The sequence below is a fragment of the Helicoverpa zea genome, chromosome 1 (assembly GCF_022581195.2).
Source record: "Helicoverpa zea isolate HzStark_Cry1AcR chromosome 1, ilHelZeax1.1, whole genome shotgun sequence".
Taxonomy (NCBI): domain Eukaryota; kingdom Metazoa; phylum Arthropoda; class Insecta; order Lepidoptera; family Noctuidae; genus Helicoverpa; species Helicoverpa zea.
Genome location: NC_061452.1, coordinates 1,119,992 through 1,143,782, shown reverse-complemented (window position 1 = coordinate 1,143,782; position 23,791 = coordinate 1,119,992). Strand labels below are relative to the sequence as shown.

General features: G+C 35.3%; 2 protein-coding genes across 3 annotated transcripts in view; both read left to right on the top strand.

Moving 5' to 3' along the window:
- Positions 1-23,791, top strand: part of LOC124633911 (obscurin) — a 121,077-nt gene that overhangs the window by 4,185 nt on the left and 93,101 nt on the right. Inside the window, exons 1-2 of one of the 2 annotated variants that reach the window (XM_047169323.1) lie at positions 6,154-6,377; positions 7,616-7,716. In XM_047169323.1, the coding sequence (XP_047025279.1) occupies positions 6,335-6,377; positions 7,616-7,716 (144 nt within the window). In that variant the 5' untranslated portion in view covers positions 6,154-6,334. Of the gene's footprint in view, positions 1-6,153; positions 6,378-7,615; positions 7,717-23,791 lie in introns of those variants that run through there. The other variant, XM_047169329.1, reaches the window with a different exon arrangement.
- LOC124633992 lies at positions 512-1,963 on the top strand. The gene is made up of 4 exons (XM_047169387.1): positions 512-752; positions 841-935; positions 1,046-1,140; positions 1,506-1,963. The coding sequence occupies exons 1-4, from the start codon at positions 541-543 to the stop codon at positions 1,587-1,589; spliced, it is 486 nt and encodes a 161-aa protein (XP_047025343.1). The 5' UTR covers positions 512-540; the 3' UTR covers positions 1,590-1,963.

Below are 23,791 nucleotides of genomic sequence, written 5' to 3'. Positions count from 1 at the left end.
CGCCAACGTTTAGTGAATCTTATCAAAAAATACTTTTCGTCAGTCGTTGACGTTTCGCGAAAATATTGTTTTTGACACTTTTTTATGATATACTTTTTGTTATGTGTTTTTTCTTTAAACCTAATGGTATGTTCACACGCGCGCGTTCAAATCGACATTCAACGGGCACAGTCACGTTCACGAGCGTGTAAACGGTACGCCCGAGCCCGTGAACGCGCCCGTGCCCGTGAACGCCGCGAATCGGTCGAGTGTCGGTTTTTTGGCAAAATTCAAAGGATGAATGTGCGGGCGCCCGGCGACTGTTTACACGCGCGCGGGCAGTCAGTCTCTCCTGCGCTTTCGTGACGATTAAACGTTCTAAGAAAGTCGCTACGATCGAAGATAACAACATGGCGGAATGATTAACGTCGTTCATCATTTTGATTATTTTTCCAATAAAAATAAGTTAAGCCAAAGGCTATGACAGCAACAACACCGAGATCCTCACTGCTCGCCATTCTTGCACTGACTGACACGACGGCGCGCGTGTGAACAGCTTGAATGTCCGCCTGCCCGCGACGGGCTGCACGCCGCGCAGCCCGCCAGGCAGCCCGCCGGGTTGCGCGGCGCGCGTGTGAACGTAGCATAAGATTGGCCGATTGCGATAAAAACCATAGAAAGAAGAATAATAACCATAACCTCAAAGTCGAAGTTTTAGTTCAAATGTCATTGTCATTTACTTTGTTTGGATTACACACATCATGCCGAAAATCGTAAGTATTTCATAAAATGTTTCGTTGGTCGTGTCTCTGTCTTCGTTTAGTCTTTTGTTTGATGATACCTATATCATTTTGTTAACAGCCGAATCTCCGTGCATTTGGTAAACATTGTCACAATTGTGGAAAGTGGATGGAGCGAAGGGCTCTTCGTAAAGATGGTGTGTAGTATTTTAGTAGGTATGTAGGCAGGTTGTGTTTTTAAGTGAATTTTGTTTTGTTTTCTTCTTAAAGTGTGGATTGTGAGCCTTCTGCATTTAAAAATAAAATAAGTACTTATTTACTTCCAGTGACATGCAATTTTGTAATGGCAAAATATTTGCAAGAGATGGCAAACAAAAGCAAATGTGCAGTCGATGTGTGGAATGCGACAACATTATACTCGGTAAGCGGCTCAATATTTTTTCTCTATAATTCGACAAATAATAATAAATGACCACACGCATAGCCTGTGTTGAGGTGTCATGAACACATACAGAAACAGACACGATTTTTTCACCGTTTTTTCTCGATAATGAAATGAACCCCTTCATGCGCAAGTTCCACTTGAACTTGGCTGGCTCTTATTATACAATAGACATTATTAATTGTATAATATATTTTTGCAGATAATTTCAATTATTGCGAGTGCTGTGGCTGTAAAATGAAAAATAATACTTATTACCAGATAGAGATGTGAGGATATACCTACATACATTCACAATAGTTATTATTATTTGAATATTTATCTAATATATTTTCTCCTTTAAGGTCGATAACGAAGAGTTGAATGTTAGAACTTATGAAAATATTATTTACAACTCATTTCGAGAAGCTGCTCAAGCTCCTTTTTGACGATCAAGAATGGGAAAGATGTTTGAATGAAGCAATTGATTTTAAACTTCCTCGGCAATTATTTCGAGTTTGAAGATTCGATGATGTAAAAATTCAAATTATCAATACCACTGAACAAGGCTTGAAAGGTGATAAATATTTATCGAAAAATGTTATATATAGAGAAATTTTGTGATAATCAACCTCTGATGTATAATAGAGAATATTTTTTTATAAGTACCTTTGCCAAATTCTCGGATAAGTACTCATTGTAAAATTACAATTTACATACTTCCTAATATTATTCTTGATTTAGCCAATTTGGATAAAGAACCACAATTTCATATTTTATTTTTAAAATTAGTAAGTACTTATCTACCTGTCAAAGTAAAGAAAAAGACTGAGTGCTTAAAACAAAGAGGTTTACACAGAGTAAACCTTAAAAATTATATGTTTTGTTAATTTGTGTTAGTTTATTTTGAATGTTAATTTGAAATAAAAATAATTTGTGTAAAAACTTTTGCAGTTTTTATTTATTATATTTATTAAACATAACGAACGAAGCTATACGAATCTATGCCTTGATTATTCCTTTAATATTCCGTGTATTATGAGTATTATGAGTCAAATTTCACCCGAGCGAAGCCGGGTTTTCCACTAGTTGATATAATAATGTTGTTTTAATGCTCCTCAATTGTTAAAACGGTAAACAACCAGCAAAAATATTTTTATCGTAACTGCAACGCCATTGCAAAGTTACGTCGTCAGTTCAATCGCGACGTGTCAGGAACGCATTCTCTGAATGGCCGAACTATAATTTGTCTACTTCACAGTGTGGCACAAATCCACATGTCAAATGGTTCGTCAATTTAAAACAAATCTGCAAAGCCAAGCCATATAATCAGTATTTTGAATAATGTCTAGTAAACATGACAAACACGACATATGTTTATTAAGACGTTGATCGCCACGATCTTGCCAGGACCTTCGAGAACGTTTTGATTGAAGAATGAAGTAGACAAATAGCCCTTCGCAAGGTAAACGAAGATTATAATCAGTCATCATGATGAATGTTCAAGGGTACCGTTAACACACCGTTGACTGATGATCCGCTAATCGAATTTATTAACGAAACGATGACACCTGATGATGCTAAATATGTAGAGTAATACTAATGAAGGTCCTCGATCATAATATTATTTAAAGCACGATCATTTAACTGATAAACAACGCTCGGATTTTGTGCCTATACCGAACTTGAGACAAAGCTACGAAATGCGTAGGCTTTTCGTAGCGCGTAGCAACTTCGTAGCACAGGCGTAGAGGGCCTTTACTGTCACTCAGTATTAGGCGTTTGTAGTAGTAAAAAAATACGTTTTATATCTTACGCTGAAAAATAAAAAACAACAACAATCTGTAACATGAATTCCCCATATTTTAAATAGACACCTTTATATTAAAACTAAACTAATCGGGGCACTCTTTGGTTTTTATTTACTTTGCTCTTCAATTTCAATTCGTTATCTATCGCAATATTGCCATAAACCAGCAAGTTCAAGTATAGTGAGGTATTTGGCAATGCTAGCTGGCACGTCCCGCTACTTGCGCCACGTTGCAAGCCGGTGCATACGTATAATTCTTTGCGAATTTAATACGTGCAGCTGTGAACTGCATTGCCAAAGTGCATGCCATGACTCATGAAGACGGAAATATTTGGGGATTTTATATAGATTGGATTTAGGAGATATTTTATTAGTTTCTGTGCGAATTATGTTTGTTTAGGTACCTACACATGCATTATAATAATTGACCTCAACTTCCCAATCACATAAATTTTCAATTAGATGTTTAGAACATATTTTTTCAAGCTCATCGATATATTTACTGTGAACACAAAACTGTCTTATAAATCTTAATAATTAGCTATTTATAAATAAGACGCTCACACATTCCTCACACTGTCACTCGAATCAGCTCAGTTCTATTCGCAACTGTGAACACTTGAGCACTGATACTCCGATCAGCTGTTCACCAGACAGGTTCAATATTCGCGTCCATCTTATTTCTAATACTTGTCTACATTTAATCGCCCAAATCTCAGCGAACGACGGCCAATGACGTCAAATCTACAAGTGTTTGATAAAAATGTTCATGATATATTTAAAGGTTTCACAATTTATAAGCGACTATAAATTAGTTAAATTGAGATATATTAGTGTAAAAATCAATTTCTTTTTCTATCGTATTCGATAAGAACATCAAAATAACTATTGGAAAATTATTTGATCTGACGACTGACACAGCAGACCTTTTATGTAGAATTTGATGGACGTAGAATTATTCAAGACACCTTAAGATCGAAAACTATGCATCAACATAATGTTCAATAATATTATTGCAGATGATAATAATCGAGGTCTTGATTTCTCAAAAATATACTGTGTGCGTTCGCGCAGCGGAATATTGTTGAATTTAAAGATTTTAATTATGCAGATAATTAGTGTATGACGTCCTATAATTGTGTATGGTAAATAAAAATTTGTGTATGCAGCCATTGTGGAGAAAGTTCACCAAAAACAGATTCCGCTGGGCGAACGTTGGCGAACGTTGTCCTGGCGGAACTTTTTTCAATCCATAGACTTTAGAAGAAAAGAGATGTGTCCAAAAATTAGTGTGTATTTGTGTATAATTGATTATGTATGAATGAAATCAGTGCATGCATTAACTTCGGAGAAATTCAAGTTTCCGCTACGCGAACGTTTGGCCATTAGCTAGTTTTCATATAAAGCGCTTACATAGAGAGCTGTAGATTTTTACATACGTTGTTTTGAATTTGTTTATATTTGTTTAAAAAAAAGATTTAGAAAAAGTCGTAGGGTTTAAAAGATAAAAATATAAACGTAAAATACACTTATTAGGTCTTCGTTCTTAAATAATGCAGTTTGGGGTCTAGATTTTCACGTTTACACAAACCTTGTAAGTGTCTCCAACATGTTGCCAAGTATCAATGATGTTCCGTTAGTAATTAAAAAGTTATAGGATATTTTATTATGATATATGATGAATAGATCACTGTTTACAAAGCAGTCGAATATCACGACGTTCTAAAGGAATTTCATGGTAAAATGTATGCCAATAATTAGTTTAATCATTCAACTATTCACTTGCAAAATTTCATGTCATTAAATTCAGTAATTAAAGAAAGACAATTATAATACTGACGGAGCATCGAAAACCTACATAATCCGACCAAGTTCGGATAGCTACAAAAAAGCGGCCGTGCCATATGTCTAAGAAACGTTCTTAACTTGGAAGGTTAGTATTTATTAATATGGCACAGTTGCGTACACAAGCGTTAGGAAAAAATAAAACAATGCTTCTTGAATGAAAAATATTTTTTTTATAATAATGCCACTATCTACGATAAAAATAAATCTTCAATTAACAAGTACTTCTCTATTTAAATATCCGTGTACAAAAATATTTTTATTATCATTACTTACATAAATTACTTAACTAGGTGATTAAAAATAACGTTAATAAACGTTACGTATTTTAACTAAAATGTCGTAGATAGTGGCGCTATTATTAAAAAAAAATAATTTTCATTCAAGAAATGCAATTGTTTTATTTTTTCCTAACGCTTGTGTACGCAGCTGTACCATATTAATAATTATACTAACCTTCCAAGTTAAGAACGTTTCTTAGACATATGGCACGGCCGCTTTTTTGTAGCTATCCGAACTTGGTTGGATTATGTAGGTTTGCGTTGCTCCGTCAGTATTATAATTGTCTTTCTTTAATTACTGAATTTAATGACATGAAATTTTGCAAGTGAATAGTTGAATGATTAAACTAATTATTGGCATACATTTTACCATGCAATTCCTTTAGAACGTTGTGATATTCGACTGCTTTGAAAAACAGTGATCTATTCATCATATATCATGATAAAATATCCTATAACTTTTTAATTACTAACGGAACATCATTGATACTTGGTAACATGTTGGAGACTCTTACAAGGTTTGTGTAAACGTGAAAATCTAGACCCCAAACTGCATACTTTAAGAACGAAGACCTAATAAGTGTATTTTACGTTTATATTTTTATCTTTTAAACCCTACGACTTTTTCTAAATCTGTTTTTTAAACAAATATAAACAAATTCAAAACAACGTATGTAAAAATCTACAGCTCTCTATGTAAGCGCTTTATATGAAAACTAGCTAATGGCCAAACGTTCGCGTAGCGGAAACTTGAATTTCTCCAAAGTTTATGCATGCACTGATTTCATTCATACATAATCAATTATACACAAATACACACAAATTTTTGGACACATCTCTTTTCTTCTAAAGTCTATGGATTAAAAAAAGTTCCGCCAGGACAACGTTCGCCAACGTTCGCCCAGCGGAATCTGTTGTTGGTGAATTTCTCCACAATGGCTGCATACACAAATTTTTATTTACCATACACAATTATAGGACGTCATACACTAATTATCTGCATAATTAAAATCTTTAAATTCAACAACATTCCGCTGCGCGAACGCACACAAATATACTAATTCGAAATACTAGATAATGAAAATAAGTTTACAAAAGTACTTAAACAAAACGAACTCGTTAACGATACCGATACTAACGAAGCGAACAGTGAACTAACAAGTGACAGCCAGTGCCAGTGATACAGTGCCGTGAACACACACACACACACACACACTATAAATATTGTAAAGCAACAGTGTTTGTGCACACACACAACATGGAACACGACACTTACGACATTTTGACCGCGGAAGCGATAGGTCAGTGGCTACTTGAGATGAACAATGATGCTGTCTTAGACTTCTTGTAGTAACAGAATTGGATTAACCCTGGATGTTTGTGGAACTTTGTCTATACAACTGTACATAAACGGATATGAAATAATATCAAGAATACTCCAAAATGATTTTTTGGCTGAATTTCACAAACATTCAACGAAAATTCTTGCTATTTTCAAATCTTCTATCCTTTTACTATTATCTATATCATTGTTCCTCTTAAAAACTTTAATTGGTCTTTTTCTAACAAAATTATCTTATTTTAGCGCTGACCGTCTGTTGATACTTCTTTCTTACTTTTTCTACCACACAAAGACTACACAAAACTAGTCCATCACTATTGGCATTAATAGATAAATTGACTACAATGCTTTAAACTTTTTAATTATATGTAGAACATGATTATTTTCAACGAACTGCTTTTATAAAGAGCTTATTTTTGTGGTAATATTATTGTCTAATAGTCTAATTGCTTGAAATCATCTTAAAAACGCCCAATTTCTATGGTTTATTTATAATGGAAAATGGCACTAATGACTTTATTCATTTATCATCTTTTTTTTTCAAAAATTGCTAAATGACGAAGTAAGGACAAGTTAACTTAGAAATTCGCAAGTTCAGAAGTTCGGTTTAATGTGACTAAACTGAACTTCCACGTACCTATTGTCAATTTATCTATAGTCAGGAATGATGTAGAAGAATTCTATGTAGAAACAGCACTGTTTTACACGAACTAGAGGTAGATCTCAAACCTTACACTCCACAGTAAAGTTAACTGCATGTTTGATAATTTTTCTGCTTATATAGCTTTTAAACTTACAATTTGTGCATTTAACTGTTCTCCATAATATTAACGTTGTGAACTAATTTTATTTGTCTGATATGTTATTCTTGTATAAACTCTTCAACTGTCTCTTCGTGTATTAAACCTGTGTTTCCTACTCGCTTCTTCCTTCAACTATTGTAATGTTTTGGGCCTTTTATCTTACATACTTAAATACATGTACATGTTGCAATTTAAATAATTAGTTGCAACTATCACTTACATACATATATTAAGTTATCTCTTACTTTTGAAGACTAACTTCAGTTATTTTATAACTATGGGTTAACTATAAAACAATCAGGCCTTTAACATTATCAACCTTCCTCTAACTTCCTGCGACTTCCTCTAAATTCGACGTGTCTAGTACGGGTGTGTGACGGTGTTGTGTGCACAGCGTTCGGCGAGTGGTTGTCGCGGGAGGCAGTGCCGGCGCTGAGACCGCGCACGCTCAGCGAATCACGAGCCCGGGCGCTGACGCTGCGGCAAAACATGGATGTGAGTATCTGTAACCACTTTTTTAAACATAACTTCCAATATAAATTATGGTCTGTACGATTTCTCTAAAAAGAATAATGTTGCGTAGGGCTTAGAATTGAACCCTGTGAAACTCCAAAATTTTTATGGTGATATGTATGTTCGTAAGACGAAAATAATGTAACAGCTGCTTTGCTGTTGATTATAAACATAAAGCGAAATAGATAATAGAATGCTACAGTGATAATCTTGAAAAATAAAGAGCATAAAGAATGGTCGTGTCCATTTCGACCGCGCGGCCACCTCATAATTTTTGATGAAACTTTGCCAGGAATTAGTAGTAATTTGTTACTTTTCACTCCTCTTTTCCTGAATTTGTTACAAAAAAACCAAGACGCTATGACAAAGAACAGTTGGCCGCTAGAACCGCCACTTGCCGTAGTCATCGCCCGTGATTACTCAGAAACTATACAATGCAGATAGACGAATGATACATCAAAAGAAAGGTCTTAATTTGTTAAATTTGTTACAAAAATAAAAAAAGGTCAAAACGTAGATAAACAAAAAGTTATGCAATGTTAAGTTTTCAGGTTATGAGTAGGTAAGTATATCACCATAGGTACCAAATTAATAGAGGCTAATGTGTATAGAAAATTAGTCTTTAATTTGTTACAGCGAAAAAAGAAAAAAAATACTAGAAAGTAGGTTCAATAATATGTTAGAGTCGTTTTTAGTTGGCCGCGCGAACGGCAATATGCCTAAAATACAATTTCGTTTTTCTCGTTATTAAAAGTAGGTTTAAGCTTAATTAGAGTACTAATCGATGGGTAACGTAGCCTAGTTTGAATAAATATAGCGAATTTAACTGCAGCATTCATATTTTAGGAGATATTTACAAAAACACAGTGGTATGAAACTGTATGAGAGTAGGGTGTCCATGCATTTTCACATATTCGAAATTTTCGTTATTCACGTCTTATTTTTTTAGGGAGAGTGCATACTTTATAAAAATCAAAGTCACAAATAGATAGAAAATATGATGCTCAGACTCCACTTTGTAACTTTTGAAATTCCATGTACAAGGTAATCTAGTAATGAGCCAAATCTTTTCTCTTAAAATATCCACCCATTTGTACTTAGGCAGTATTTTATATTTTTTAAATGGAGTGCATGTTCTCAAGTCATTTCTTTTATACAAGACATTTAATGGTTGCATTTTTTTCCAGTCATAGATATCTAATTCGAACTTGAAGTTTTTTGTATCGTTTTCACTATGATGCTGATTGGACTCGACATGAGAATGTGATATTTTGGATGCAGTTCTCGGGCTATTGCTTGAGGATGATGATGAGGATGACGAGGACGGACATACAGTTCGCTGCTTGCATTCAGTGTTTAGAAACTCCCTGAAATTTCTTTTCAGTGACATGTAAAGAGCTGCTGGTGTCATAAGATTATCCAAATCACTTGCAATTTTATCAAATAAAGGGTCATTCAGTTTAACATCCAGTAGTTTGTCGGCATATTTCATAAAAACTTCTCTCTGTTTTGATTTCTCAACAATAGATTTTCGTCCAGCTTTACCCATTTTTGCTGCAATAAAAGCAATTGATAATATAATACAAAGGTTAAACATCCGTTGCCTGCATCACAAACGAAATATACATACTGAGGTACTACAAATTATTGCTATGTAAGTAGGTACATATTAAAGGCAAGAACTTTTCTTAATTAATAATTTTATAACGAAGAAAAGTCGTCGTTATTTGACAGACAAAGATGCAGCGACTTATTTTAAAAAGATTTCGGTCACTAACGGTCAGCACTTCTATGAAAGAAGTGTGCAATTATATTTTGCAGCTAAATTAAAAGCTAATGTAAGTTATTAAGCTAAGAATATTTTTAAGAGATGACCACTTTTGAAGTGAAATGAAATCACATTAAAATGTGGCAGAGACTTCATGAATTTCATGTCGTTTTATATATACTTAATAATTATAAGGACACAGTTTATTACTTTATACAAGTCATCATAAAATTGAAAAAAAAATAAACTTACCGCAGTCGATTTGGATCCCTCTGCAATACACTTTTTGGTGGTGAGTTCCAACATACAGTGGGCACAACTGATAACTAAGCACTTTTAGACACTTCTGGATTTATAATGATAATTGTCTCAGTAATTTAGTAGTATGAAAATCACGGGAATTAAATACGTACGAGTACCTGTACACTTCAAAATTCAGCACAGGAATTTATTTGCAACAAAAAAATATCGTTTTTTAAACCGCTTGCGACAAATATTTTTAACAATAGATTGAAAACAAAAGAGATTATTTTTCTGGAATCGTTCCCATCATAAAACACCTGCGGAAAGTTAATGAAACTATTTTTTTATCAGTAAATGGGTACTTTCAAGAATTAAGAACAATGGACATCAATATGACCGCAAAACGAACCGCATATTTGTTCAGAATACAAAATTAACAACATGCCTTTGTACTAATGTAATCATGGTACTCTACTAGTATGCACTCTCCCTAAAAAAATAAGACGTGAATAACGAAAATTTCGAATATGTGAAAATGCATGGACACCCTACTCTCATACAGTTTCATACCACTGTGTTTTTGTAAATATCTCCTAAAATATGAATGCTGCAGTTAAATTCGCTATATTTATTCAAACTAGGCTACGTTACCCATCGATTAGTACTCTAATTAAGCTTAAACCTACTTTTAATAACGAGAAAAACGAAATTGTATTTTAGGCATATTGTCGTCCGCGCGGCCAACTAAAAACGACTCTAACATATTATTGAACCTACTTTCTAGTATTTTTTTGTCTTTTTTCGCTGTAACAAATTAAAGACTAATTTTCTATACACATTAGCCTCTATTAATTTGGTACCTACGGTGATATACTTACCTACTCATAACCTGAAAACTTAACATTGCATAACTTTTTGTTTATCTACGTTTTGACCTTTTTTTATTTTTGTAACAAATTTAACAAATTAAGACCTTTCTTTTGATGTATCATTCGTCTATCTGCATTGTATAGTTTCTGAGTAATCACGGGCGATGACTACGGCAAGTGGCGGTTCTAGCGGCCAACTGTTCTTTGTCATAGCGTCTTGGTTTTTTTTGTAACAAATTCAGGAAAAGAGGAGTGAAAAGTAACAAATTACTACTAATTCCGTGCAAAGTCTCATCAAAAATTATGAAGTGGCCGCGCGGTCGAAATGGACACGAATGGTCGACCATATCGAAAGTTATCTATAAACCTCTTACTGAAGCCAAGTGTGGTGTTTACATTGTATGCTAAACAACAGATCGAGGATTATCAAATATTATCAATGGGCGTGTCGTCATATAAAACACGAATCACCTGTCGTTTCTGATCCAGACTGCATCGGATGCCAAATCCATGCCATTCATAAATTCTTGCAATTCGATACTCATGCGATGCCAGTGACTCAAGGAATGCACTTTCAATGTATGTTGGAAAAGTGTCTTTGTTATGTCCTATGAACATATCTATGTATAAAAAAAGAAACGTTTAAATGAAGTTGAAAACATCGTTATGTGTAGGATAAATTATTATATTCCTACTCCGAGTTGTTTTGATAATAAACACTACGTTCTCATAAATTGAAAAAACTGCATACGACTTTTCATATTTGTGAATTGTACATTTAAAATGTGTTTCACACGCAGTTTTTCTATTTGTTTTCACTGAAAACAACAACTGATTGGCTTAAGTACGATATAATATTCCTACAAACGCGGAAAATAAGCCATCTACATTATTTATTCCATTCATAAACTTTGCGTTTTGTAAATAACCAAGAGCTGCAGTAGTTGCCAAGAAGTATGATTTGTCATACATATCTAACAACGGATCACTTAAAAACTATGACTATCTGAAATAGTCACGTTTTCTATATAGGAAGTTTTACTACAGCTATGGTTGCACAAATATTTACAGCGTTTTAACTTGCATTGTAACTTTTCTAACATAAGAAACGTAGGAACGTAGTTAATATTGGAAAGACTTTGTAGACAAATTAATAATCATTCAGTTCAAAGGACAATGGGCGATTCCGGTCCAAATGTCCACCACGAACGAGACCTATATGGCTAGATAGCCCGTTAAATATAGAATATTTTTTGTTATGAAAGTAAAAAAAATATAATGCCAGAAAAAAGTTATAGCAAAGTCAAATAAAATATTTTATAGATTTTTTCAATTACTTTTCGTGATGTTCGATTATAGTACTTTCTGTAACTTCTGTCAAAATAGAATTGTTCATTATTAGAGAGAAGACACCACCAGTTACTTCGAACTTTCTTAGATCCAGGAACCGCTGAGTATATTCACCCAACTAGCACACTGGTGGAAATAGCAGCCTATTTTGCAACTGTTAGCTGTACAGTAGTGCTTTAGGGGTTCCGAAAGTAACTTTAAGTTCTACTATTGCTTCCGTAGCTGCTCATAGCTGTAAATATCACTTAAGGCAGCAGAAACTGAACCAAATGTCACTCTAGGTTTTACAAGAGATCATTCTACAACCCATTTGCAGCCTACTTCTTTAAAAGAGAGTTCAAACAATTATGTTAAAGGTTAAAGCTGCTAAAAAGTTTCTATTGCCGCTGATGTACGCGTTAGAACTGCATAAAGACTCTAATTGTAGACTTTTTAACGGAACTGTATAAAAGATATATTTGTCACTTTTCTGCCACTAAAGGTTCCATTGCAGAAGTGATTTGTTCTTTTGTGCAGGCTTAAGTAGGAGTTTGAACCTCTGTTCTACTTATAGCCACATTAAGGCTCCACAATAGAAGCAGGAGGTTAATAGACATTGCCTGCTCATTTGGATACATTCTGTTATTTTATTCACAAACACAAGCAAGGGTCCCGTAGATTTTGTATTCTCAATTACTGATAACGAATCAGTTACAGAGGAATAATAATGTTTTTTTTGAAGTAAAAAAAAACTTATAACAGAAAATATGTATTTATTCAAGAATATAAAAAAAATCCGTAGCTCCATTTATTTACTCTCAAGTATAGTGAAACACTCCGTTTTTCCCATTTAGATGGACAGATGCAAATTTCTTGTTTATTTTGTTGTGCATTATAAGTTAGAATTATTTTGAACGGTACTCTGAAAACAAGGTAACACATAGTACTTAAGTGTTAAACAATTAAGAATAATATATCATCGTATTATAGAGTTTCCAACGACTTCTACGGATCTCTAAACAAGTAGCCATTAATAGTGTGGTTTGATATCTGCAGTATCACAGTGCAGACTTGAACTGCAATAGTGGTACAGATATTACTTGGACCTTCAGAAGAGTGAAGCTTAGCGCTATCACGCGCAGAGAGGAGTTTTTAAGGTTGAAGTTGCAACTTAAAGCTGCTTTCAATGGACGCCATGTTTACAAGATAATTATTTATTAGTAATCGAGAAATTAATAGGTTTTTACCGCATTTGCAGTAAAATGTATCTAAATATCGAACAAGCAACTTACTAAAAACGAATGTAGTCCAGTATGTAATTTCAATATCGTGTAGGTATGTGATACAAAAATATTTATATAATAATAATTTATATATTTTACGATATTCTGAGGTAAAAAAGTCGTGGTGGCCTTGTGGGCAAAGAACCAACCTCTCGAGTATGAGGGCGCGGGTTCGATTCCAGGTCAGGCAAGTACCAATGCAACTTTTCTAAGTTTGTATGTACTTTCTAAGTATATCTTAGACACCAATGACTGTGTTTCGGATGGCACGTTAAACTGTAGGTCCCGGCTGTCATTGAACATCCTTGGGAGTCGTTACGGGTAGTCAGAAGCCAGTAAGTCTGACACCAGTCTAATAACCAAGGGGTATCGGGTTGCCCGGGTAACTGGGTTGAGGAGGTCAGATAGGCAGTCGCTTCTTGTAAAGCACTGGTACTCAGCTGAATCCGGTTAGACTGGAAGCCGACCCCAACATAGTTTGGGAAAAAGGCTCGGAGGATGAGGAGGATGACGATATTCTGAGGTAATTATTGAGGCGCGTTAAAAATACTTCAACAATATCAACTATATTCACGATAAACTGATCTGCGTTTGTAGCTACACTAAAGTAGCTACTTACCATATAATACAAAATATAGCTCAAAAACACTTACCTTCATTTAATATTTATTTGTATTCAGTAATGTCTGACTCAGGAACAACAAATATATTTTATAAATGAGAGACAAGATGAACGATCAGTGAAGTTTTCGTCATTCAGCTAAATTTGTCATTCATTCAATCATCGCCATAAGAGCTTTATAGTTCGGCCATTCAGAGAATGCGTTCCTGACACGTCGCGATTGAACTGACGACGTAACTACATTCATTGATTTTGATATAATAATGTTGTTTTAATGCTCCTCAATTGTTAAAACGGTAAACAACCAGCAAAAATATTTTTATCGTAACTGCAACGCCATTGCAAAGTTACGTCGTCAGTTCAATCGCGACGTGTCAGGAACGCATTCTCTGAATGGCCGAACTATAGTATGGTGTTAATTTTACCGCTCCTGTATCGCTTTTATGCCTCTACTATGAAGTTCTAATGGAACTATAGACTGCAAAAAGTTGTGCCCCTTTGGCTGCAAAGCTGCTGCATAAAGTCTGTAATGCACGCTCTGGCGCTTAAGCTTGGCACCTTTAGTAATAATCGGATTGGCTCTAAAGCTCTTAAGCAACAGTTTTGTGCTACTTGGGCAAGCAGTTCTGGCGCCTCAATTGGTTAGTGATTCGTACATCCATCGGGCAAAAAAATATGGACTGTTTATATGCAAATGTGTCTTACTCAAATCAAATCGTTTATTTTGCAAAGAATATGGGTACAAAATAAGATGTTAGATTTATACATAGTTCCAACACATTCTACCTTACGGCATGCAAAAGAAAAAGAAAAAGTTTTATTAGGTACTATAAAAACAAATAAAAATTTATTAAAAGCCAACAATTACTTAAATTATAATAGAAAAAAAAATATAACATTATTATAGACTATCGTCATTCAGAAAATCTTGAATTGAGTAATAGCATTTACCTATAAGTAGTGAGTGACGTTTGCCTCTTTATGAATAACTTATAGTTTTAGATAAAGTGTGGAAATGGAAGTGGAATAAAATAAAAAATAATAATGATAACATACAAAAACTACCGAAAATTAAGAATACATTTTTGGCTATAACTTTTTTTTGGCATTGTTTTTTTTTTACTTTCATAGTAAAAGTTACTCTAAATTAAGTGGACTACATATTTGATTATATAGGTCTCATTCGTGGTGGACGTTTGGACCAAACTTCATACATTCTTGCCCAATCTCCTTTTATGAGTCTCGTGCAAAACTGTTTGTTCAAACATTGTTTAAAGTGGTGTAATTTCAGAAAAGCTTAAAATTTTATCAGCTTCTCTTTCTTTTAACGTTCTACCTGTAGTGTAGACAGAGTACTGTTTACTAACCTAATAAAAGTTTTTATGAGCTATTGTATGGCCAATATTATTATTTTCTTTAGAAACAGTAGCCAAGATATTTTAATGATGATTTTTGTTACCTGTAAATCGCTCATTCAAATCGCTTCTAACACTCCTTGGTGAAGTAGTAGGCCATCATAAATCTTGCTTCTTGACGAGGGCATTTTATGATATTTTCATTATTTTCAAAAAAATTTGCTCTTATCACTACTTTTGTACCCTTCAACTGTTTTTGTACTTAAAGTTAGATATTGTCAATTCTACGCACTAACTAATCAGCCGTACCTTCTAGCTATGGCATAATTTATCGATACATATTTCGTTTTCTAATAAGCTTAATTTGAGAATAACTGTTAATCTGGATGACGACTACCAACTGTTAGTCATTTCAGCCTTGTTCATGGTCACTTCGACTGCCAAACGACAACACAATCAATAAAACATGATCTGTAGAAACGTAATAAACATACCCGTTACCCATCGCTGTATACTCAAGCTCATAAAACCGCAGAACATAACAAATTGCAGTTATTTAGCCTGGCAGCGTTAGATATAATCAAGCCGTTCGTCTCAGTGTCGTCGTATCTATTAATTGTACCAAATCATCCACAGTTGGCGATAAATAATGCTTTATCACATGTAGTCAGGTACGTCGACGAATCTGCCGGCGACTGCCAAAACGATCCTACAATGCATCGCTTATTTATAGATCGGTAATCTATTATTGCACATCCGAAATAAGAGCGCATCAATTAAGGTATAAAGGCTTTCGTTTCTAAATCAAGCTGCAAAATATTGTAAATAAAATGACTCAACAACTAAATTATTTATGACGTATGAAAGATTGCGCGTGTCCTAAATGTTTATGGTCGCATGCAAGGGAACTAACGGCGTAATGAATTTTAGGGAAACCTTGTGCAGTCGAAGTTCTCTTTAAATAACAAATTGATTCACCAAACTAATTAACTGAAATCCAAAGATTTAACTGATTTAACTAATTTGCTTGGGCAAGAAGTTAAAGAGTGACTAAAGCTCCGCACTAAACACTATCTTAGTTCCGCCATTCTACACTAGATGGGATGAATGACGATGAGTTAAAAATACCCTGCGCGTGAGTTCATGAACAGCGGCATCTAGCGTGGATTGTACGAACTATCAACGTGTGGAGTGAATCGCACATTTTCAGTCTCTGAATAGTTTGTGAAAACTGGCAGTAGTCCAATGTGTTTTTACCAGAGGGCGCTTCGAAATGTTTCAGCGGCAAATGTTTTTCTAAACTGAAAGAACCATTGTATGTATGTACTACTTCAGGATTTTCAGATAAATATTCCAAAGATAAATAAATAAAAAGGTCCGACAATCAACTGAATAATTAAACGCATAAAAGAAAATATAATTTACTTTTGAATATTAGAAGGAGAGTTTAAGATCTGATATAGAAAGATTCTAGTTGCTTTTGGTATGTTCTGATCACGTTTCTGCCTTCCTTTTTTCTGTAGCGCGGTTCATGTTAGATCAGGGCATAATAAAACCCAGTTTTGACTTTTGCTTTCGATTCATCGACCCAGCGAGGACCAACTGATCTGGAGCTAGGATTGGTTTATATATTTTTTAATTTATTTAATTGGTAGAAGATAGCTGCAGCCAACAAACTTCTGACCTTCTTACATATAATAAGTACCTAATTTCTGAAATTCTTCTTCAAATAAGAAGTGCATTAGACCCAACATGCAAACGGCTTGACACCAATCTACGCACAGATTGCAGCAGCATCGCACTTGCCAAGCTAAATATTTATCACCCCTACCGATGACGGGCAGCCGCGTCATACCATGAACCGACTGGTTCGGTCAGCAACCCGTAGCCTAACGAACTTAGAAAGACCTAGTTTGAGACGAAAGATTGTCTAGGTTTGCGAAATAGCGAGTAATTGGTCTCTGCACTACGTGATGCGGGTCAGGTTCGATCCGACGGAGTTTTCTTGGCAAGAAAGTTGTTCTTATTGTATGTAGGTACTCGCATTCGACAACGTAAGTGGTTGCAATACATTTTTCACAGACTCACAATTGGAAACATGACAATGATGACAAGTCTATCAGAACCACCGATCACCTCACCGATTCACTAAGTAGAGTAGAATGTCAGAGAAACTTAAAATAATATCGCATTCAACTACCAACGCAGATTAATCTTTTCCTCCTAACAGACAAAGACACTTGATTGAAATGTTTCATGCTTACAAGTAGCCACAGCACTTGCCACTTGTAGTCATAGTCGTACTTTTCACTAAACTGAAGATATTTCCTAAGTCTCCCAAGGGTTCTATTTTGAAGTGCAGTCTATTTTTGCGCGTAAATTGTTGTGTCTTGTCGGACAGGTGACAGATGTCCGCGTAATTAGTTGCTGCTCTTACTATTCTTTCTATAGATATCTATAAGATGTAAGCTTTTGCTCAGGATGGATTATGAGGACCCGACCTAGGAGTAATAGTAACAATTTGCAGGAATAGCAATGCTATATGATATTTCCATGATCAAAATACTCCACTCACGGGATTTCCCAAATGACTGCCATACTCCTTACATCCGTTAGTCGAATCGTTCATGGATGTTTACCGTCATAAAGAACCACAATCTCAAGTCCATGTGTAGTACATATGACTAACCGTGTGCCCAGACACCAGTGCGCCATATAAAAGTAACATCGTAAACTGAAAAGCTACGCCACATTACAATAACATATCGCTACTGAAGCTGATCGCACTTTCGAGCTTTATTAAATCGGAATGGCTCAGTGGTGGTAAGAAAACTATCTTCGTTAAATATTTCGGAATACTGTGGTTTTCACTCTATCGGGATTTTAGTTTGTTGCTAGGAATGCGTATAAAACTCATCAGAGCTTTGTAATAATTTGATTTGGATAAAAGAAAGCTACATATACTTGACATTATAATAATGATTTTATAAAGGAAAATACAGTCTCCTCCAATAATGAAAGCGTCTTCACATAAATCAATATGTTCACGAGGATGCTATTACGGATTATTTAAAAAGTTCTTGAATTTTATTTTAGTATAATGGCACATTCCGATGGCGCGCTTATGTAACATCCTAATAATTCGTATCTTATTAAACAGTAGGCCGTGACCGCCATTTGGTTAACCGACATTTTTCTCAATTTAATTCTAGAGAATATAGTGTTCTTTTATTGTTGAAATGTTGAGGTTTAATGTTCGTCTACTTGTTAGAAATACAATCCAGTGTCGTGCTTCTTTGGCTTTCTTTCTTGCCAGAAGACTTAGCTATTGTCCAAAACTGTCTATTCTGAAAGTCATAAATAGATTTCGGGCGGCTTAATTTAGTGTTCTGGAATAATTGAGGCTACAGACTTTTTGAACTCCTTTGCAGCGTCTTTGTCTCCGGCCGAGCGATAAAATCAAGGTTAAATAGAACTGAAAGGTCTGTCACAAGTCATCGGAGATCATATCAGGCAAAACAGATGGGGACATCTCACTACATGGATAAAAACAACATTTGGCAGTGTCCACGTGGAGTTCCCAGAAGTCCAGCTTGTCTGAACCACGGCCCTGAACCAGTTTCCGAACGAGACTGGACAACTTACGTCACGGAAAACTAGCGGATAGGCAGAAAGTTTGTTTGTTTGTGTTTTGTTAAAAAGTTGTGAAAATTCGTTTTTGTGATCTAAATCGGTAATGTTTTGGTCCGAAGAATAAAACTCTAAAATAATTACATTGATACCACTCTTAATTTACGCTTTTTGCGAACTTTCTTCTTCTTCGCTTGCCCCTGACTTCGTCTTTTCGTAGAAGATCTCGTTAAAGAAGCTTATGTGGTACACAGATTTCATTTGTTGAGCTCTACCAATGAAGAAATTCCCTGTAAAAGAAGAGAGTTTGTCAAACAAGCAACTCCGATGCACTTCATACAGTGAACGAAAGCTAAAGACAACCATGAACCCAGCAGTATAATTAGGTAAACTGGTGTTTCGCAAGCGCCGCAGCGTGCCAACCCGAGGAGGGATCCACATTAATCAACGAGTTAATCGTCTCGTCGAAATAGCCGAACAAATGGGATTGTTAACAGTTAAGATTCATAGCGCCCAGGCCTATAGATTATTTGTGGCTTTCTCGAACTACTGATCTATTGGTTTCCAGATTGCATAGGAACTCGGTTATTTTTCGGTGAAATGAGTGATAGATATCAGAGAGTTCTGTAAATAACGAGATATCTGGATTTATTTCTTTGAGGATCAACCAAACTTTGTATTTCCTGTACTGAGCGATATGGTCGCTAAACGACAAAGCCCTCTTAAAACGTAATAGTTAAGGGTTTCACAATGCCTTATATCAGGTCTTATAAAGACGCCAGGAAAACGTGCAGTTTCAGCTTTTTTAATTAAATCTCCGTTCCCTTCGAAGAAAATTGTGGCCCTTATTTGATTCATACCTGTTTTTCTTTCAATAATTTTTTCGAGCCCGAAAACTTGATTACTCTTCTCAGATAACTAGGTCTCAAGAGCCAAAAAAATAAAGAATCACGACCATATTTCAGTGTCGTTTTAATAAACGTCCGCTAATTTGAACCAGCCAATAAGTCCATCAGATGCTAAGGTAATTCGGGCAATGCTTTTCGGGAAGCTCGCAATTAGTTTTATCTTTTTCTTTATATCGGCCTTAAAACAAGGTTTGCGAAACAGAGGAACAAAGTTTATTTGGAATATGTTTTGCATAATAAATAATCATGCGGTAAACAGTTTGGGGCAGCTCGCGGAGTGATATCCCAACCAGGATGCCACGGTTGCACCAAATGATTTAAATATATAAAATGTTATGCTTGCGAATGCGTCGTCTGTCCATTTGAAGTGCATTTTCCGCAGATCTTGTGAAATCTATTGAAAAGTGTTTTCAAGGATGGTTGCTTGGTGACTTGCTTTCGAATATTATTCTACTGTTCGTAAAGGACAATGGGCACTTTGTATGAGATTTGGTACCCGCTCCAACAGTAACGTATGATATATCATTAGAAAGGTATTTACGTGAAGAATAATAAAAACTATGGGGCTTGCCTCAATTAGCTGTCCGATCCGAGTAACGATAAAAATTGAATCGACATAAAAACAAGTATGTCATCCATATATGCAAATTCATTAAGAGGCATATGTCAGTGTAATAATTTTAAACTCAGTTAATAGACATCTTACATTGTTTGAGATACACTCTATTATAATCTAAAAGTTTTAATAGTCAATGGAGTCATACTACGGAAACATAATCGTCATCTGATTTGATAAAAGTTCAAAACATTCCTATTCATCTTTTTTTAAGAAGAAATTCATCATTACCTCAGCACCTCTTGAGGAGCAAGATTAAGTCGTAATATGTACTATGTTAACATCGTCTCCTGACTTTTTAACCTTAATTGATAGTAAATACTGAAAGACTTTCATCAAATACATAAGCTAGTTCTGCGTGAACTGCAAAGGTTTGCACAGTCTTTTTTTTTAAAGCAGTGGGCAGGCAAACATTTTAAGAAGGCCAAATTCCTGTTTTTTTGTTACTTTACCAGTTTTTATTCAATACAGTTGGATTTAAGAACTACATCTACGTTGATGATTTATGAACATTATACATTCTATTAGTCGATGTCACGCGAAATGGACAAGGATTTGGGACTAGTCGTCATAGTAAACATTTTTTGCCTTGCCAAGACCTACGCAATGACACTAGAATCAACACTGTTGGACAGGGTACCAAAACGCCCATCGTCCTTTTGAATCATTTGGAGTTTCGAAATTAAGTGTCGTTGAAGATTAGCTACTTAGTTGCAGATGTGGCACTACGATTGGTATTTGCCAGTCGTAAATAACATATCCAAGTAATCGTACTAGCTAGTAGTCGTCTTCCATAAATATGGAACGTCAAGACTGCAATTTACGAACCACTCCAAAGTCTAAAAAGCGATCCCAAAAAAAACTTTGATGTCTCCTTTAATCTTGAATCAGGAAGTGGCAGTGGCTGTCAAAGCGAACCTCCTCCATAAATTAGTCCACCTCACAGCACAGCACATTAACAACATTTGCACATATTTGTCACCCGGCTTTCCTTGTAACGTCCAAGTGTAAATTAATGCAGTGTGGTGCGAAGGGCCGCGTGATGTATGGCCGCACTCACAAATTTACGAGCTTATAATTAGTTTGGAGGCGTCCCAATTCGATGCAGTGTTCGTAAATGCATCATGTTCGTTGTTATAAATTTATGCTTTGTGTGAAGCGCTGGCGGACGGTTTTTGGCTGTCTAGTATAATAACTGTTGGAGTCGTAAAATCCGCCTACTTTCTCGAGCTCGTTATATCGACTTTCAGTACTTTGCTTCTTCTTATTGTATGTTTGTCGATAGGGATACTCGAGATTCCTTTAATCTTTGCTTGAATACGTGGTCAATACAATTATTAATCCATGACAATAGAAAACATTTGCAGATAGTCAGTACATGTTAAACAAGGCTTGAAGCCGACCAAAGCAGTTAGAAAGGGCAAGGCAGAAAATAATGATGAGTTAGACGTAGGTAATCAAGACAGACTTTACGTTGATATGTTGCAAGAATTTTGTACAAATGATCTTGTTTAAAATTATCGACCTTCAGACTATCCCTTTTATCTATCTAATTAGTTATTGCTCGTCTCCAATTTTACCGTCAAATAAGAGGCAATAATAATTTCTAACATAACTCAGTGTCTGAAGTGGGAGGCTGGCCAACTGTTCAATAGTATTGTGTTTCGTTTGAACCTGAACTACAGCTAACCACGGTTATAAATATAAGAAATCTTGGCTATAGTCGATGATTTTTTATTTTTTACTAATCGACGTCTTGACAGTGTTCTCAGCGTGGTCCTAATGAATTGTTGCTTTGTTGTGATCATTTTAGCTGTGGGTGAAGGCAGGAGTATCAACTCTTGTTTATGTAAACAGGCAAAAGTAAAAAATATGATGGATGAATTTCTTTTCCTTCCATTTTTCAATAAAAGAAAAGTTCAGTTTCTCGTGTGCGCCAGAAATCAGGCAAACGATTTTTTAATTTCTCCAACAAGTTCAGAAGACAGGTTTTAAATTGCATCATATTACGTACAGACACGTGAAAGTTTCCAGAGCTGTTTGTAACTCCGGTGACAAACATTACCCTCCTTTTTGCACCGTGGGAGTCAGCTGGAAAACAACTCGGTAAATGAAACCATCTTTTATCGCATCAGTCGTAAAAGTCGATTGAGACTGTCGTTACTTTGCAATTAAGTGTTTTTCCAGGAATTAATTACCAAGCTTTTTCCAGTTGGGAATATAGCTTTACCTAGGTATTTCCCCAATCTTAAATTTCACCTCATCATTATCATCACAACCATAGGACATTTACTGCTGACCATAGGCGTCCCCTCTTAATTTCTAAATGGACCAAGCAGAAGCGGCCTATTCCATCTACATTTTTAAACATATACAAATTAAACGGATTAGTTCTCAAGCCACCTTTATAGTAAAGCAAATCCCAGAGCAGTTAAACTTCAAAGATATGCGTATTCCAAGAAGATATTTACAGCACTTTCACAAAGGTTTACTGCCACTTAAATCTGTCGGTAATGCACGACTATTGTTGTGCACTTTATAAGCAGGACGACAGATGAACAAACGAACATATAAATGCACACCCAATAACTCTTGAAGTACTCGACGTATTTGTTTTGGAGAACAAAGCGTGGTACTGAAAGATTAATTCAAGGACCAGACGCAATACCTAGTTACATAAAAAGTTATATCTGCTTGATTTTCAAAACATTAGCAGCTAAGGGACGATCTGGGATGGTAACTTTTTTACAGAATACGAATTTTCTTTTGCTCGCACTCACATAAAGTGAAGAAGCAGTTTTTGTGACTGCTTTGAAAAAAGCTCTAGGTACTAAATGTCCCTTAAATATGTTTATTCCAAATCTGCCTTTTTAAAAGTCTTAAAATAATGTGGTCAAGTATTAGATAACAAATTAAAAGAAAACGTCCACTCAAAGCTACTGCCAATAGTTCAAACACGTTAGCGCCAACGTTCCCGCCACATCACTCCTCGCGCTTTCTGATGCAACTATTGTTTACCATATAACGTTGTTACGTACAATATGTCTGTTTGCGTGTTTATGGTGCGAGGCGCCCCACTGGCTGAACTACACACGCTTCCATAAATAGTTAAATACAGAGTGTACAAACATCACAATATTTGTTCTTCTTCTTAGCGTTTGTCCCGTCTCTGACGGGGTCCGCTTTACGTATCTTCTTCCAGTTTACTCTGTCCTGGACATCTTCCTCTTCAAGTTCGCAGGTTCGCAGTTCGTTTTTCTTCTTTACAATCTATGGAGTTAGACTGTGAAATGTTTTTTTTTTTATATAGAAATAAACAACCAACAAGAAAGACCCCGCTCTTCTGTGTTAATTAAAATAAGTTTCTCGAACTGTTGCTATTTATTACGCGTTGAGTCATCACAGGTAAACAACCTATTTTACTGTTGTGTACG

Bases quoted from the DNA above. Each gene is read 5' to 3' on its own strand.
- LOC124633992 (XM_047169387.1), top strand. From the start codon at position 541: ATGTCCGCCTGCCCGCGACGGGCTGCACGCCGCGCAGCCCGCCAGGCA. The intron at 753-840 runs GTAAGTATTTCA...TTTTGTTAACAG, and splicing joins CACACATCATGCCGAAAATC to CCGAATCTCCGTGCATTTGG. The intron at 936-1,045 runs GTATGTAGGCAG...ATTTACTTCCAG, and splicing joins GGTGTGTAGTATTTTAGTAG to TGACATGCAATTTTGTAATG.